Below are 19,278 nucleotides of genomic sequence, written 5' to 3' on the forward strand. Positions count from 1 at the left end.
TACACACGACCTTTAAGACCCAGTGAGATGCCTCTTTGACGCCACAAGTGACGCAAATTAGCAAACGTGATTCGAGCCTTTGAGATTCTTGCACTGACTTCATCAGACACACTTCCGTCAGAGCTAATACAACTACCGATGTACGTCAAGTTTTCCACAACATTCTCCTTGAATTGTAAGGGATATGTTCGCAGATGGCACGTTCTGAAGCAGGACTTTGCACTTTGAAGGTGCAAGGCGCATGCCAAAAGATGGTATGATGGCGGTCAGTTTATTCAACAGGGTTTGTGCTTCGCACATGGCGCACACTTGACATTGAAGAATAACTTTGTGTCATACCGACGAGCCAGAGAGTGAAATGAGTCTGCTTTAGCGGTAGTTTCCTACGGAATTTCCTCAGTGACAAAGGAGGCCGAATTAAGCAGCCATATCAATTCGTTCAACTGTAAACAGCAATTTTAATTAACAATAGAAAACTTCTGACTGATTTTTTACCTTTGAAGACCCCCAATCTGGCATAGGTCGCCTACGACTCAACATATAAAAAGCCCTGTTTTTTCCTCCACTTCAGCGAGCATTCGCCTCAATCGCTTATGGTAACCGAAAAAGTTTAAGCCCGTTTATTTTTCTCAACTGTGAACAGCCTACCTTTGGAGGTGTGTACTGCTCCAGAAGAATCCAGCCCAAAACCAGACCAATTGTATACGTCCCCCATCGGGTGTACGGTTTAACGTAGATCGTATCAAAGCTGTCCACTCTGTCAGGTGGTACAAAAAACGCGATAATGGAATGGGAAGATAAGGAAGTTCCTAGACCAAAACTACCGAAAATAGTCACTAGTGGACCAACAGATTGGATCCTATCAGTTGATGAAAACCTTACTCGTCGAGATATGTTGAGGAATATACAAATGACACTCGCAAAGGTTTCAAGGTCAGTTTGGTCAATCAGTCGGATTAATCCAGTCTTCGCGTTCTCCAGATTGGGAACTGAAACGCCCGGCAACGTGTCCACTAAAGAACAGCCACCTTGCGGTTATTCTTTGAGAGAAAGGCTATGATTGCGAGTCTCGATATCATCTTAGCCCATGTCCTATCATGAATCGAACAACTACGAATAATGGTAAACGGCGTTTCACCTTGGTTCAGCCAACAATGGCAGAAGACGGAGTTCGCGGAGTGCCAATATGTCGTTTCATCTCGTCAGCCGTGTATAAAAACAATCAGTTAACGGCATAAACATGAATAAATAAAAAGGTGTACGGTCGGTTGTTTTACCACCAAGGCAAATTAATGGCGCTTATCGGAGAATTTCGTGCGCATGAACTTTTGTGCTCCAAAATGATCGGCCGTAAGTGCGGGTGGATCAATACGTGATATTTGAGATGAAGGCATGCGAACCGCGTCGCCCTTTAGTCTTCTGGTGATCGACCAGATGGCCGTTGATCTGTTCGCTGAGCTCAGCTAATAAAAATGGAACTAGGGGGTACTCTATTCAATTCAGATTTCTGATGAAATGACGAAATACAGAAGATAAAACGGATGACGAGCCTACGGTTTCAACAATCCATTTCCAAGTGAGACAAGTGAGAAGTAAATCGTTCAAATGTAGCACCCTTTCGGTGCCTAACTGCCATGCCACCCGAAGGTTGCACGAGGGCTGGGATACTGCCAGGTTACCCAAGCCTGGAAAGGGAAGTCGAGAGGCAGAGGCCGGGTTCGAGCCACGGATCTTTCGGACAGTAATTTCGCGCTTTAAACCACCTGGCCATCTCGCCCCCTATAAAATACATTTGAATATATACGTAAATACCAGGCAAAACATTGTCAGAAAATCAAGAAATAGTGTTACTGATCACTAACGAATTACACAGTTGGTAGAAGGACCTTGAAACGCAAACAGGATGGGCGTGATGGTGGTCGTTATGCGCAGCGTGCAGGTGCTCCTCACACACCTGGTGTGGCCTCGCAAGAATGATTGCACCAGGACAGGGGGACGACTGTTCAAACCAGAGTAATGTGAGTATGGGAGCCATATTACATTGTTCCACTGTCAGTGCGCGAACTTATACGCCTAGAAGTTCTGACTAGTTCAGATGTTTAACTAAACTAAGGAAACTTAAATACATCGCTTGAACATCTGCAATTGCCGTCAAGCCGGTAGCTGCGCAGATTTCGGCAAACGATTACCCATGCCTTATGAGTTCACAACAGGTCATCTCCCCTAACCTCGTGCTAACATGCAACCAACCTATTTGAAAAAGTATGACCTTGAGCTCATAGTGAGTACTGAGTAACTGAAGCGGTGCTTCCAGTCAAACTGAAGAATCCTGACCCATCTCAAAAAACCTCGTCGAAGACTCTCTCTCGTTGAAAGTAACTAACTTTCCCCGGGTCGGTTCACTCGGATTAATCGTCCCTCCAACGAGGAGACCATTCAGCGACCTTCCCTCGCGATCAGTTATGGTTGACTGGTGCATAAAAAGTTCAGCTGTAACACCCTTCTGGGTGCCTAGCTGCCACACCATCCGAAGAAAGCACGAGGGTTGGGATACTGCCAGGTTGCCCAAGCCTGGACAGGAAAATTCGAGAGGCATAGTTCGAACCACAGACCTTCCGGTCAGTAAATTCGCGCTGAGTCATCTCGTCCTAACTAAACAGAAGTTTCTACGAGCAGAGTTGTTCAGCCAGACAGAGACAGTAAGAAGTGAATGTAACTTACATGGAAAGTGAACCTGGCAGGTAATCATTCCTGTAGGCGATTGCAAATGTGGCCAGAATGGAAGAGACTATGAGTGCGGCAGCAAAAACCATCCCAGCCACCACATTCCTGAAACATTGAAAAACGGAGAGTGCAATATATTCTTGATTGGCAGTTCCGAGATTCGAACCCCGGATACAGGAACAGGCCAGACGAGCACTGTGACTACAACGTATGAACAGCCTAGTGCGCTCATACCTGGTAGTCGCGATCAGCTCTTTTTCCGTACCGCGAACAACATAAGCAATAATAATAATAATAATGATCGTTCAGTTGTAACACCTTGTCGGTGTCTAGCTGCCATGCCAGCTGAACAAAGCAATGCTGCGATACTGCCGGGTTGCACAAATCTAGACAGGAACCTCGAACAACAACTGCCATAGTTGTGCACGTTAACTGGTCCCCTACTCAAAAGTTCCTAGTCTAGTTGATCCAAACGCTTAAAACATGGTGGAAAATTTTTTTCATCAGTTGTAGGCAGTTGCGGTATCCGTAGAATCGGTATGCAAAACAGTGAGTATCGGCGAAAACGGCGGGTCAGCCGATCGACGCAACCAGGGAGACTGCAGAGCGTTTGGGCGACCAAAGATGAGCAAAATGGCGTGTTCACCCGTGAACAGTTAGCGGAATGCGGCGTTCGGCGGTGAACTAACGGTGACAGGACGATATCCCTTTGCTGCAAAGTCGTCTATTGCAAACACCAACTAAGCAGTTACAAGCCATTAGACAGGAAAATAAATGTCTCATATGCACACATCTTTTAAAAACTGAACGCCCACACGCATCTTCTTGAACAATCATGGGTATTCATTGACTATTCCACAATAGTAAACCAACATTGCAAAGCAATTCCCGCAAGAAACTTCACCTCCCATCAGATGCGGGAACGCAGATTGGACACCAGACAGACTACTCGCATGCTGCCTATAATCGCTTCTGATTTTCCAACTCACTCGAAACCACATTTAAAACCGACCGATTCACTGAATAACCTAAAATCCCGCGTTGCGCTGGGCCAAAACGAGCGCGACTCTCAAAAATCACCGAGACCCAAAAGCCCAGGGCAACCGAAATGTCGGATGACAATTTGTTGCGGTTAAGCTGCGTTTTGACTTGAAACTTTCCACTTTCTCAAGCTTAGTGGCACAATGTGTCATATTTTGCACCAGTTGGTTGGCCTGAAAGTAGGAGATGAACTTGGTTTCTGAAGCCTCGATAAAGCGCGTTTCTTTCCGGTTGCCGATCAGGCAACGTGAAATGCGTATATCACCACCGCATTACCCATACGTCGTAACTGTTTCATGTATTGAGTGAGTGACAAACAGCGTTGTGTCGTATAAGAACACATTTGGGTGGTCCATTTCGCGGTGGATGAAAGCGTTCGACCTTAGGAAGAAAGACACTGGAAAACCCGTACACACGACAACCAAAAAGCTTCCATGAATCAACTTACCAGCTAGTTAGAGAGATGAATATGGGGGCGAGAATTACGGAGAACTGCAAATCGTTGGACAGATACCAAGACCAGGCCATGCACTGGAAGAAAAATGTGGAAACGAGGAAGGAAGGAAAGTGAATTGGGTCTCAAAGTAACAACCGGACTAAATGTTACAAACAGATCGATCATTGTGAGTTGTTCAAATCATACGGAGCGGGCGTTGTTGGTCCCATTGTTCGGATACTTGCCTCCTTTATCCCACGACCAACCATTTGTTTACAAAGTTGCAGCCATCCCGATAGGCAAATATGAAATTCGAATTGAACACAATGACAGACAGGCTTGGCTGTCTAAAGATTTGATTGGCCTTTAGCTTACAAAACGAAATAGAGTACCGGGTCGTGCATAATGATAGAAATAATGTACCAGATGGGGGGCGACATGACTCAGTGGTTAGAGAGCGAATTTACTGGACGGAAGGTCAGTGGTTCGAATCCGACCTCTGCATCTCGACCTAGCAGTATCCAAGTCCTCGTGCTTCCTTCGCGTGGCATGGCAGATAGGAACCGAAAGGGTGATACAGCTGAACGATATTTTATTATTGTTGTTCGTTCAGGTGTAACATACTTTCGGTAACACGCTGCCATGCAGCTCGAAGGGGTTTCGAGGACTGAGATACTGATAGGCTGCACAATCTTAGATGGTAGAGTGATTCGTACCAAGGACTATCCGCGTCCTAACCACTGCGTGACCTCGAGCTCGAAAGTACAATACGTAGGAACTCTCCAAAACGACGAAAAACGCCCAAAATCACCAATGCACAGAGGAAAATCCGGATCGTCGAAGCTAATCACAGAACACTGTTTGCGAACAAAAATGAGGACCAGATGGTATGGAGCTGTTTAGAATTGACATAAAACGGTGGGTGAACTCACTTTGGTCGCACCTAAAGCAGCTTGTGAATTACAAAAGAAATTGAGGAAAACAAATTGGTATAAAACGGATGGGTAAAATTACCGGGTCTCCAATCGCGAGGAATATGATGTTGCGCACGGAATTGAACATAAGAAGGAAAAAAGAACGACCAAAATGTTTTTCACGTTTCAGAACAAAGAGTAGACAATTGTGAATAAGGAGACTGTTGTCTTTAGTTAGTTTGCTTGGGGATGTTGTGAAGTTTGCCCCAGTCCAACGATGGGTTATGCCATTTGAGAAAGCGAAAGCTATAACTGCTGTGAATCGGTCTAGAGGCGAGCACCGGGTCCGTCCCTTACCTATTCTTTCCTCCTTTTTTCACTTTAAGTGCGATTAAGCGAACTTTACCTCTACACTGAAGAAAAGCATCAATGCCAACATTGATGCTGCTGTCTTTGATGATGATGACGATTATGGTAGTGGTTCAGGCAACAGACAACAGGTCACGAAAATAGTGCGGTCACAAAAATGAGGATAACTCACCGGTTCCTTAGGATAGATCAAATTGTTCAGATAGGTGACCCAACCATGTCTACGGCAATAGATAGAATCCAACAAATCAGGTTTTTGCGGGAAGAAAGGGCCATCATACAAATGATGAAAAAGGCCAGCATAGACCAAAATTGTCAACAAATAAGCCGGAGTCAACCTGAAGCGAAAGAACAAAAAAGAATGTGGAAGTAGGTACATGCGATCCTAACATGCACCGACAACTCCGGTATTCTGGCACCTTACACCTAAACCACAGCAACCCAAATCATGGCCCCTACTGTGTCTGAAACGCCTTCACAAACCCACGAGAGGGAAGAATGTGTGGCGCATAGGTCAAACAATTCACGGAAGTCGATCGAACTTGTGTGTAGAATTGCATCCAGCCAAAATCCGGGATGGACCATCCCACGTACCGTTTGACACGAAGAAAGGGTGACTACCGAGTGAGTGATACCAGTTGAAGTCAGCGGTTAGTGCACAACATTGACTGGGTGGGCTTTGGGAGGATTCAGATAAACGCTTGGCGAGTTGGGCCAAGTGGTTAGAGCGAGAACTTACTGACCTGAAGGTCCGTGGTTCGAACTCGACCTCTGTCTCTCGACTTCCCCTGTCTAGGCTTGGGCGACCTGGAAGTATCCTAGCCCTCGTGACTCCTTCGTGTGGCACAGCAGCTAGGCACCGAAAGGGTACTACAGCTGAACGACTTTTTTTCTGGTGAGGTCAACTCGGACGCAAGTGATCAGAAAATCAGAGCCTTTGGCGGTCCAGCATCAAGGCGCGCTCTGATTGGTCAAATATGTGGACCTAGTTACGTTCCAGTATCTGCTAAGCGGCGATTGAGTGAATTTGTGTACGCTTGATGTTTCGCCTGCGAAAAATGCTGGCTAGGGTGAAACGGACCGAGAAATGAACTGAGAATTTACCGTTATTACAGTAAACACACGGTGGGGACGGGCACCATTTGGTGTGATGGTTTCACGACGGCAATATTACTTAAATATTGATTGAAATAAACACACCGTTTGGCGAAAAAAAGCATGAGTAGAAGCAGCAAATATGCATCGGAAACAGTTTTTAAAAATCATACCGTAGAATTCGATGACATACGAACATCAACCAGAAACGAGCTCGACTAGCTACTCCTTGAGCCGTAGTGAATCGAGGCAACGCCGTGTAAACGCAGAGTAAGCCACTGAAATGGAAATATATATAACATTAAAAATCGTTCAGCAGTAGCATCCTTTCGGTATTTAGCTGCCATGCCACTTCAAGGAAGCACGAGGGCTGAGAAGCTGACAGGGCGCCCAAATCTAGACAAAAGCAATCGATATCCTGAGGTTAGGTTCGAACCACGGACCTTCCGGTCAGTAAGTTCGCTCCTGAACAAGTATGTAGATAAAGATTCACTGCACGACGAATAATAGAAACTATCATTGTCTGGAAGAACCAGTAGTCCAACGCGGTTATGTTTGCAGTACGGGCACGGAGGTCGATCAAAAACTCTAAACGATTGCTGAGAAAGAAATAGACGATACTCCACGTACACCTTCCTCGGATATCTAAATCTCGATAATTTAAGTTCACAATGCGGAACTCCTACAAAGTTCTGTATTATCATGAAGGAAACTACTGACAAGGTTGATGAAAACTCTTCAACACCCCACGGCCGGTTTCGCCCTTCTCGGGGCTCATCAGCTAGGCGCAGTCCCCGAGTTTCCGTCAACTTTATGTTCTACTTGAACCCAAATTGCACTGTTTTCGAGAAGTACACTCACTTGCAAACCAACTTGGTTTTCACGAGAAACTCAACTGAATCTCTTGTTTATGATGTTCTACAACTGAATGTGCTCCACACAGACCGCCTCATGTTTCAGTTGGCATGATATTCGATATATCGCAGCATGTTTTCATAAAGGAAACCACTCACAAGGCTGCTGAAAACTTTTCGAAAGCCCACAGCCGGTTTCGCCCTTCTTGGGGCTCATCAGGTAGGCGCAGTCCCCGAGTTTCCATCAACCTTATGTTCTACATCAGTTATGGAATATAATGAACGAGAGATTCAGTTAAGTCTCTCGTGAAAACCAAGTTGATTTGCAAATGAGCGTATTTCGCGAAACCTCTATATTACTATTTTATCACACACGGTATCCATGTGAAGCAATCAACTGAAACCTGAGGCAGCCTCGTACAACACATTCAGCTGCATTAGAACATTATCAACAAAACAGTAAGCTACATTCCAGAGGAATCTTCCGTCAAAACCATATTGGTATGTAAATGAGGATATTTCGTGAAAACAACGCACGCCTTGAGGAATTACAGTTAAGTTGCAAGCAGGTATCACTGATGTCAATTAAGGATAGCTTAGGTTCATTTTCAAAGCATTGTACAGCTGTTTCACGAAACTCAAAGAATCTCGAACGGGCAAACTTCCGTCCATTGGTTGAACACTTCACCGTCTAGCCAACAGCCGCTAATCAACACGATGATTAACCCACAGTTGGAGAGGGCATAGCGCCACTCATTCTTGAATCGCGGAAACCACATCTCGAGTGCCGACCTCTCAGAAGGAAATTTCGCACATCCAGCGAAGCTGTCGGTCTTCTGAGCTGGTAATCCGAGAGTTGGTAATATTCAGTAGAAATTCCATCAAGTCAGTAAAGTCGACAAACATTGTAGAGGTGCTCATTCCTGTCTAAGTGAGAGCTCATCATCATCACTGTCAACGTACTTGTCGTACAGCTGCCACAGTTTCGTCCATCGATGATTCGGGGAGATGAGGTAGGTAGCTGCGCATTGGAGGCGGGAGCCGATAAATTAGTGCGTAAATACAGTACTGCAGGTGGACTGTTGAGTGGGAAGAGGCAATAGGCTGGATGCATGAGCGTCATTGAGGGCGCGACTAGGCCATGTCTGACAATGTCTCTAAAGATTGATATGGCCTGTCTCGAGGTCCCCATCCAGGAAGACTGCAATGACAGGCGCAGCTGAGTTTGCTGGCAATGGTTTTCACACTTCGCTGCCAAGTCATTGTTGGACCGCCTCCGGCTATCTTTCACTGTTCACGTGGTTGGGCGAAAAGAGCCCTTCGAGGAAGTCGGTCGACTGGCATACGCGGCACGTGGCCAGGTAAGCGCAACCTATGCAGTGTGATCAGTTCACCTATCGAGGGTGAGTTATTTCTCCCGAATACCACTCGACGTACTTCAGAATTGCTGATCCGGTGTTCCCACCAGATTCGGGCAATGCTCCGAAGACATCGATGGTCAAACACTGAAAGTCTTTTGACATCCTCGGCGCGCAGCGGCCAGGTTTCTGATCCATATAGTAATGTGGAGCGCACCGCAGCAAAGAAACGGATGTCACGCCTATGCCACAGGTGACGCATGTTCACAAAAGCTGCTCTGGCAATCCCAATCCTGATGGGACTATCATCTTTTGCGAGACCACCAGGACTAATACAGCTGCCCAGGTAAACCAATTTGTCTACTCCCTCAATCGGTTCATCCGCAAGCATGAGGCTAGGGTTCGAGCCCACCCAGTCTTATAGTAGCACTTTACACTTTGCAGGTGTGAAGCGCATGCCGAACCGCGAGGTTCGAGCCTACCCAGTCTTGCAGTAGCACTTTACACTTTGCAAGTGTGAAGTGCATGCCGAAACGTGAGGCAGAGTTATTTAGATTAGTTGGAGCTCATCACACTGTTGTTTAACCGCTCGGAGCCCGACCACTAATTGTTCAACCAATGACCGGAAGGTCGTAGGTTTGAAACTCCTTGGATTTTTGGGAGATGGTGACGATTCCCAACAGAGATGAAACAGCTGTCCATTGCTTCTCCACTTTGTTGGCCTCACTTACAGACTGAAATCTCTATGGAATGCCTTGGATTTTTTGATAACTGGTTACCTTCGAATGTCCGTTGGCAGAAAAGCCAGTCACATACCAAGAGTTCTTGCAAAAGCTATCACAGTAAGGATTAGACACGAATCCACGCTGGAGGGGATTACCCGTAGACGTGTTTTACATTTAAGGTCAGTAATTAAACCATGTCATTGAAGAAAAGTACTAAACTGATGTAGAAAACCAGTGAAACTGGTAATTGCGGATGACACGAGGCAGTTAAACGGGGCAGTCAAACGGCCAATTGTGAACACTCTTTGGGTACTTTTGTGTATAGTTATCTATTGCGCAATGGGACTTGTTGAGAAAGGGAGAAACTCCGCGAAGAACGACTGAAAAAAACACAAAAGCACACAAGAAATAGCATAAAACTCAAGCTGAGTTGAGACGGACGTTAACTCGACTTCTGAATGGTTGTAGGCATGCCCTAAGATAAAAAAAAATGAATTGTTTACTTGATGAGGGTGACGGGATGAACAATGAAGTAAAGTGAAGTGAACGATATGCGATAAGCATTCCACCGGGTAGTGACGGTAAAGTACAGCTACCAAGTAGACGTTCCGACGATAAGGCAGGTTATCAGTCAGCGAACGGGCATCGGCGGAGCGTACGCTGAATGCAACCAAGAAAAAAACAGGTCAGGAAAAGAAAACTCTTCACCCAGGAAAACGTGACAGCTGTAATCCAGGATATGATAAATATGAGAATGATGAATGGGAAGAGATGAACTATCTGCATGATCGAAAAAGGGGACCTACTGTTAGGTGCCCACCTTGTGAAGACAAGGACAACAGATGGTGCAAGAATGACAATGACTTGGGGATGGTGGTACAACCATTGATTGATTTCAGTCCGGACTGGAATTACGAAGGGAGATGGATACATGGAGTGGGGCTGAATTCGACGAACCCCAAGTCAAGGACAATGGTATTCAGGATACTAATCTTTTGTGTCCAGTGGTCACAGAGTCAAAAGCCAGCGGAGCACCGCGAACAATAAGCTGAATAGAATGAGTGACGGTGTTTTCAAAGGTGTGGATAGGAACGACAACAGACGTCAGGAGATCATTTCCATAAAGCAGGAACGAAGGGAGGGAGAGAATATATTCTTGGGGAACCCTAGCTCCAAAAGAGGACGCCATCTAATGATATCTGCATAAAACGGCTGTGCAGGTAGCACCGGATCCAAATGACTAAATGTGGAAACGGTCTGTACATGGGAATTTCGAAAAGAATATCTGTATACCAAACTCAATGAAAAGCCCTTCACATATTTTGGGCGAGATGTCCCACTGCTCACTGAGTGTCGCCATACTTTTTTAAACACTTGGGTGGACCAGTTATTTTAGAATCTGTGTCAAGACGTCCGGCCGACTTGACTAAGAACCCCCAAGCAGCCTGAGTGTATGCTTCAAAATCTTGCGCGTGCGCCATGCTAGTAACACCCACCCATTGTATTCAATCTTAATCAGGGGACTTCACATATTTACGGCATTCACATTCGTTCCTCCCAAAGAGTCAAGAAAGGATAACCAAACAGTAACAATCAGGCCAGCATATAACTCAGGAAACGGTGGCAATTGAGTTCCCTGTCGGGGTCACAGGAGATGGCACTGTCTTGAAGATCGCGGATTTGTTACGTCAAAAGAGAGGCCAGTAATTCATGGAGGCAAAATGAACGCCACGTTTGGGAATGCGAAGGGCACCAGTAGATAAGGATGAGTGAACAAGCCATTAAATAACAGGGGCAAGCTCGGTAGTGTAGTTACTGAATAAACAAGCAAGTTCGTTCACTAGTCATGACAGGAACAAAGCTTGTTTTCTGCGATTGTTCCTCTTGGCAAATACATAAAAAATTTATATGGTACCAGAAATCACGTGAAGAAGGGAGTACATAAGCTTTAGAGAAACAGAAATCAAAGGAAGGGAGGATGAATGAGGGGTAGGTCAATGAATCACGGAATCAAGTAAGTTACGTTAATATCAGACAGGCTGGTGGAACTGAAATCTTCGCAAGCCAGTCCACGTCCAGAGGTGGCACACGTTTCTTTCAGACGCAAAGTTGTGGGTCCAGCATTCGGAATCCATTCACCTCTGCGATCGAAGTACCAGTCGTGATCTGTTCAGAGGTACCCGATGTACGATAGTGAAGGCTTGCTCTTTGTCGATGACGTGATCGGTTTCGGACAAATGTGATGCAATTGCACTTGAGCCTGGTTTCTTCCAACCACCACTCGGGGACACAGAATTCTCTCAAGCGTACGTACTCCCTTCCTCACGTGATTTTTGCCTCATAAATTTGTAATGTATTAGCCAAGAGGAGAAATCACAGATTACATGCTTTGTTCGCTATCTTCGTTATTTTCATCGATTTGACGGATACATTCCACCACTTGGTTCAGAAATGTAAAATGTTGACAGGAAATGGCTGAAATTCACCGTGATTGTGATCGACAAATGAGTCAGAAACGTTCAGTGAACTGGTATCAAGCTGTTTTTGCTAACAGAAGCGATCTGGAAAAAATTCAGATTTGGCAAGTATGGGAGAGGGTGCAACTGACTGTTTTGATCAAACCTCAAAAGAGTCGGCCTCTAGCTAGCTTTTTCGATGACCAAGCTGTTTATCATGCAATCGACTTGCCTTTAATCCTTTCGGTCAGATATTACGTGCAACAATCTAGGCAACGCCTGTCGAATGAGAAGGGTGCATTCACCGGCGACTGGACGCTCTAACTCTCTGCTTTACCACTCTTAGGCGTGCATGATTAAACCACGGAGAGATGACTGCCTCGCTGGTTTGAAGACAATGGGATAAATTTGTTCAAACAGAAAGAAACTGGAGGATCTTTCGAAGAAAAACACTCACTAAAAACGAAGTGTTACTTACGACATCATGAAGAAGACATCCACAGACAGAGGAGCGCTAATTAGAGCTTGAAAGGTCCAGCGACGAAAGTTCTCTTGTGCGTAGACAAATAGGTTATCTGAAGGGGAAAAACGATTCAGAGTTGAATGGGTATTCACAGTAAGGATACAAACAACGTTGTCTATTTTGGGAAAAAAGATAGTGAACGTTGGTTAGGCAAAAGCTTCAATAATATCGCCATGTGTGAGCTCATCACGCGAGACACAAGTCCCAAAAGAGTAGGTAGGACTCCGGCCAGTTATGGAGTGCATCGACTACGTGTTCACATTAGGTCAAGTGCCTGAACGAGCGTAAACCGTCGACCAACTGTGGGCGGGTTGGCTCTTCTACACATAGCTGGCCAAAGGGGACAATGTCCTTGAGGTGTGTGAACACTCGTCGTGGTATTTATATCCATAAGTCTGGGGAGCGTTAGGGCTTACGATAACTTGTTCAAAAGCTTCCTACGATTAGTGGAGTTCTCCATGGATGTTTCCTCCTTCTCTATTGCCACTGACAAATCATCTTCGAGTGTAGTCTCCAAGAGGCTACAAATCTGAGTGACTGACGAGTCCTAATAAGAGCTTTAGGAAGAGTTTTAAGCCAATTTATGAGTAGTGATCTATCAGGATAATATCATTCATTCTCTATGGCTGTGGAACGACTTCACCGATAGCATGAACTCAAACGTCTCCAGATATTCAATCGGCGATGTTTGTATGTGCGTAACGACACGGTCCGTAAGCGAGTACCAGGCATTGAGTCGGATTCGATTGCGCACCACTTATCACGTTAAAATGGTTGGGACATAAATTATGCATTTCCGAGCACCGTCTAGCAAAGACAGCCTGGTGGACGGAAAATTCGCGGACGTGGCAACACGAAATGAAAGTGATAGCTCTCAAGCTGGGCGCTCTGGGATCTTCGTATCTTCCCGGTTGGGGTCCATGTGACTCTCTTTGCGCACAGTTGGCACGCAACTAATCCCAGTAGCAAGCCTACTGTCACTTGTATGCCGGATCGATCCCGCTGATGGCGTAATGTGTTTGTTTCAATGAGCTCGGATTCAGCATTCTCCAGGAACGTGAGATTTTCCGCAATAAGTCCCCGTGTGTCCTCTTCTTTTTCACTCTTTATTGGGCATACTTCCTACACGAATGTAAGGCAACTGAGCATCAGTTTCCTCCACTGACATAACGCAGTCCACGGTGCAAATTAGACACCCTTTCGATCAGCTGCCTATAGTTCAATGGTGTAATGTTCGAAGAAAACGGTTTCGAACAAGGTCCTGAGTTGATGATTTCCGAGGAGGATATTACATCGGTACGATGGTTATTGTCTGACCTAAAAAGAAGAAATCATTCAGCTGTAGAACCCTTTCGGTGCCTAGCTGCCATGCCACACGAAGAAGGCACGAGGGCTGGGATACTGCCAGGGTGCCCAAGCCTAGACAGGGTGGAAGTCGAGAGGCAGAGGTCGAGTTCGAATCACGGACCTTCCGGTCAGTAAACTCTGACCTAATGGAGAAGTAACGAATCTAGTTTCGAGGGATGTGAGCACGGTTCCGAATCTTCTATTTCCGCACGGTCACATCTAACACGGTGTCTGTCTTACAGAAACACTCCCATTCCCGGTAAGAAGTGTGAGTGTGTGTGTGTGTAACAAGGATTAACATATGGTAAACCGGTTATCGATTTTTCTTTCCGCGAAAAAAGGATGAAAGACTTACTAGCGACAGCGCACGAAAAGGTTACACAGTGGCCAAAAATGATCCAGATCATGGTCATCACCCGAATCCCATCAAGGAAGGCGAGTGGATGGGCTGTGGCTTCCAAGTGTACTGGTGACACAGCCCACCATTTCCGAGTGTTCCAAGGCAGGGAGAAAGTCGTCAAAACTTGGAAGGACAATCTTCTTTGCTTCAAAAAGTCTTGAAAGAAAAGCGTCGTAAGAACTATGAAACAATGGACCTTGTAAAAAAGAGCGAGTTCAGATGAGGTCTTTGTAATGAAAATTTACTTGCACCACTATATAGTTTCTCGTGATGGCAAAAGCAAACTTAGGAGGCTTAAAGAGAGGAAATACCAAACCTTTTCGAAGTGTGGTGATCCTCAACTGTCATAAAATGGCTCGAAAAAGCATCATGGGGTAATGTCGCATATTCAGATAGTTGGGCCCATTGTTATCCAGCCTACATACATAACAATAGTCGTTTAACTGTAACACTATTTCGGTGCCTAGCTGTCATGCCAGTCGAATGATGCATAAGGGCTAAGACAGTTCCCGGTCATACACCCCTAGACAGAAGCAGTGGAGAACACCGGGATTGAGTTCGAACCAAGGAACATCCGGCCAGCAAGTTTCGCGCCTTAACCGCTGAGCTTGCCACTTAGCTTGTTCAGCTGCAATACTATTCCGGTGCCTAACTGCCATGCTACGCGAAGGTTGCACGAGGGCTGGGATACTGCCAGATTGCCCAAGCCTAGACAAGGGAAGTCAAGAGACGTTTAACTGTACACTATTTCGGTGCCTAGCTGTCATGCCAGTCGAATGATGCATAAGGGCTAAGACAGTTCCCGGTCATACACCCCTAGACAGAAGCAGTGGAGAACACCGGGATTGAGTTCGAACCAAGGAACATCCGGCCAGCAAGTTTCGCGCCTTAACCGCTGAGCTTGCCACTTAGCTTGTTCAGCTGCAATACTATTCCGGTGCCTAACTGCCATGCTACGCGAAGGTTGCACGAGGGCTGGGATACTGCCAGATTGCCCAAGCCTAGACAAGGGAAGTCAAGAGACAGAAGTTGGGTTCGAACCACGGACCTTTCGGCCAGTAAATCCACGCTCTAATCACTTGGGACATCCGGCAATCAGTTTGCAAACGCTTCGTCAGCAAACGACACCTGACCAACCACAAATGAGGTCGAACATCGTTCAGCAGTACTCTTCACGGAAAGCCTTCAAAGTGATGGGCTTGGAAGCGAAGAGGGGGGTTTCGAGCGAGTTTCAGGAAAAAATGGATGGTCTGAGGTTGGATGTAGAACGACACACACGACACGCCCTCTAGATTGCCAGATTCCAAAAGCTATGCAATTTTGTTAACATCATGCAGGAGGTAGCAGTCAAAGACCAATATACGTTTGCGTATTTCATAATGAACCGGCTGAATACACATTAGGTAATATACGCTAAACTCAGATGTAATCGGCAACCTGAATCGTAGCAAAAGACTACGGACGACAGGATCCAGTTGCAATCAGTAGGTCACCCTGAATTCTTATTTAACATTAGCTACGCCACATATTTTACGCCGCCACCCCATGTTTCCCTCCTCGAAGTACCCAGCGGAACGTCACTGAATTGTGAAGATTTTGTAACGGTGGTTTAACAGGCTACAACTCGGCCACATTCGGTCTCATCCGAGATACCAAGCCTGTGTGTCGATCCGGTAATCTTCCCAAGAAGCATCCTTCCGCTGGCATTCCCATGGAAACCTTTAACACCGGATCTTTCAAAAGAGAGGTCATGTGCTACCTCCAGGACAGACCTGGTGATTGCTCCTGCGGAGATTCGTGCAGTTGCCAGCTTGATAAGCATCAGCAAGAGCGGTGCCCCCGATCAGGGTTACTTCGCTTCTGGGGAAACACTATCCTTAGTCTACAGGTGGCTTAGAGGAAGAATAACTACACAAGATGAATAAACTTTCCATCTGATAAGCGATCACTCGAGAGGCTAGTTAATACACGATCACGTGATGTGATTTCCGTGATTCAAGGATGAGTAGCGTCATGTCCTGCCCCAGTGTCAGTCAAACATTGCGTTGATCAGACGTTCATGACCAAACGGTTAGGTGTTCGAACAATGACCGGAAGATCAGTGGTTAGGAATTATCTGAGTTTTGTGAGATACGCACTGCTGATGATTCTCAATCACGATGAATCAGGTGTACAATGCTTCTTGGCTTCCCGGCATAGATTGACCTCGCTGACGGTACGAAATCTCAGTTGGGAACCTGGAAATATGCTAGGCCGTGTGCATCGGAAGACATATGCGGCAACCATGAAACAAGGACATCAAAAGTGAATGAAATTGTACACAATTCAGTGAAAGACTCGTAAGTCTAGCCAGAAAGAATTTGAAACACGAGAGACATCAACCATTCGTACCCGCACGAAAATCAACATAGCTTGTAATTATCACTGTTTCGTGGCCCAACAGTCCTTGTACTTCTTGTTCGCCGCCGTCTTCCACGAGTGCTTCGACGTTCTCCGCTTCCTCCGAATTTCGCAAGGTCGCCTTCTGTAAACGGCTCAAGTTCCACGTTTCCGTTTTCCACCGTAGCCAGATGAATAATTCCAACGCTGTGGCGATTACCATGGGAATGCCAAGACACGAAATAACCACACTGACATCAGGATGAAACACAGTATTGGTATTAGATACAGCAATTTCTAGAGCCCATTTAAAAGTACATGAAGGAGTGAATATGGTGCCTTAATCAGTACCATTATTCTCAGGAACAATGTCGAACAACAGAACGACAGGAGTGGCCAGAACATAAACAGAACATAAACAACTAGAGGTTACGCCCCGTGCATACGATTTGCGCACCCGGTACGGTACACGCTGTAAATTGAAAGCAAACAAAGGCAAGACACAATGCCTTGTGGGGTCTATTCGGAACAGAATCCTAGTGTGGAGCGGACTCAGAACAACTAGTTCACAAAATGTATTGTTACACAAGCGTGCGTCCCAAGATGTCGTTGGAACACTTGTATAAAGTAGAACAGAGGCAGCACCTGACTGTTCCTATTAGCCGTCGCTAGATGGCTCAGTGGTTAGAGCGCGAATTTGCCGAACGGATGGTCTGTGGTTCAAACCCGACCCCTGCATCTCGACTTCCTCTGTCTAAGTTTCGGCAACCTGGCAGTATCTCAGGTCTTGTGCTTCGTTGAGGTGGCATGACAGCTAGGCAATGAAGGGCTCAACGAGTATTTACCATATATTAACTTCCGCTCACATTATGCTGGTGTTCACCTTCTCGATTTGAATAGCAACCCCATCCTGTCAAAACCTCTTAATTGAGTCTAAACTGCGGTTAAATTCACCAAAAGTGCCAGATTTACCCTACGTGACATTTGTCCAGCGTAGATGCATTTGCTGTTTGTCTGTGACAAGTGAGAACGAAAAACTGTATGTGGCAGATGAAATAAAACAGCTGAGGCTAACTTGTACGCACTCCTGGATTTTACTCAGTTTTCTGTACTTGAAATCGTTCCATGACGAACCTTCAGAACATTGGAGCATCTCCAGCGCAATTTGAACCTGTGGCGAAATAACCAAACTTCAATAGAAATGCGGAAGATATTGCGAAATGTCCCATGCGTGTCTTGATTATGTAAAGCTAATTCAACACGAGTATCAAACTACAGGAGTGCCCCAGAGTTGAAGACAATACCTGCAGTCATTATAGACGTGAAGTACTAGTGAAATATCAAACAACCAGAGCGATGTGAGTTAACCACAATGTCAGCCATCCACAGGGTTCAGTGTTCAACGATTAGCCTCGAGTTGTCGAGTTCGAATCTCAACATTCTCATTAAGGATGCAGCTATACTGTAAAGCGCTTCTCGACATAGACTGACTTCACCCACTCAACCCTGCACTGACGATGTCCCCTCGACTGATGATGAAACGTTTGCAATTCAACTGCCAAGCTCGGCGAACAGACCAACAACCAAATAGACTGACTTCACTCATGGAGCGAAATCTCGGTTGAAACACTCAGATAAATCGTTCAGCTTTAACACCCTCCAGGTGCCCAGATGCCATGCACCTTAAGGAAGCACAAGGCCTGAGATACTGCCAGGTTGCCCGACAATTCAACTCCAAGCTCGGCGAACAGACCAACAACCAAATAGACTGACTTCACTCATGGAGCGAAATCTCGGTTGAAACACTCAGATAAATCGTTCAGCTTTAACACCCTCCAGGTGCCTAGATGCCATGCACCTTAAGGAAGCACAAGGCCTGAGATACTGCCAGGTTGCCCGAGCCCAGACAGAAGAACTCAAGATGCAGAGGTCGGGTTCGAACCACGGAGCTTTTGATCAGTGCTCCAACCACTGAGCCACCTTTCCCCATTCAAATATCTCTCAAACAAACCAATAAAATGAATTAAGGCTGACAGTGGGTCGCAAATTGCAGATTCTCTATATCAGACGGGTTTAATTCAAAGGTGGCTCCACATACGTGCTACCCTATCATAATGATTACGTGGAAACTGTTCAAGTACATGTGATTTCACAGGAAGGGATGGAAAGGTGGCCAATGCATTTCTAATTCGACACCATGCTAGAAAAGATAGTAGGTTGGAATTGGCAAGGCCCGCTTCAAATTGAACTGCAATTAACTCCGATTTCTCACACGATTGGCTGGAAGGGTTTGAGAGGAATATCAGCAAATATACTTACATTGCGGCCCAGAACCAAGCATCTGTTGGCAGAGTATCTGGACTGCTGTGACAATAGGTTGCGGTCTTGTCCACCTCCACGTGGTACCTGGACATAACTGTGGACCTGTGACGACCGGTTCCGCAAGCTTACCTCTATTCAATAATTCCAAGAAATGCTGTCCATTGCATGAACGCGGAATGCAAAAACCAACATCGACCGACAATTGCTAAGGCAGTAGAGACCGAACAAAAAACTGACTTACAAAAAGATCAGGAGTTTTCATCGGCGTTGGGATTTTGAAGGACGCTGTACAATAGCGTGATGGCATTGTGGTGTTTGCTGGAAGAATATGCTCC

General features: G+C 45.8%; 1 protein-coding gene across 1 annotated transcript; it reads right to left on the minus strand.

Annotated features, from left to right (window-relative positions):
* Positions 1-622: 622 nt before the first annotated feature.
* On the minus strand, positions 623-19,035 carry T265_15244 (hypothetical protein; the record flags this gene model as incomplete). The annotated part of the gene is made up of 7 exons (XM_009177209.1): positions 623-757; positions 2,722-2,829; positions 4,214-4,296; positions 5,657-5,822; positions 12,451-12,547; positions 16,634-16,872; positions 18,941-19,035. Coding segments are annotated over 7 exons (921 nt in total), but the record flags the coding sequence as incomplete, so codon positions are not given.
* Positions 19,036-19,278: the final 243 nt, after the last annotated feature.

The sequence above is a fragment of the Opisthorchis viverrini genome, assembly GCF_000715545.1.
Source record: "Opisthorchis viverrini unplaced genomic scaffold opera_v5_403, whole genome shotgun sequence".
NCBI lineage: Eukaryota > Metazoa > Platyhelminthes > Trematoda > Opisthorchiida > Opisthorchiidae > Opisthorchis > Opisthorchis viverrini.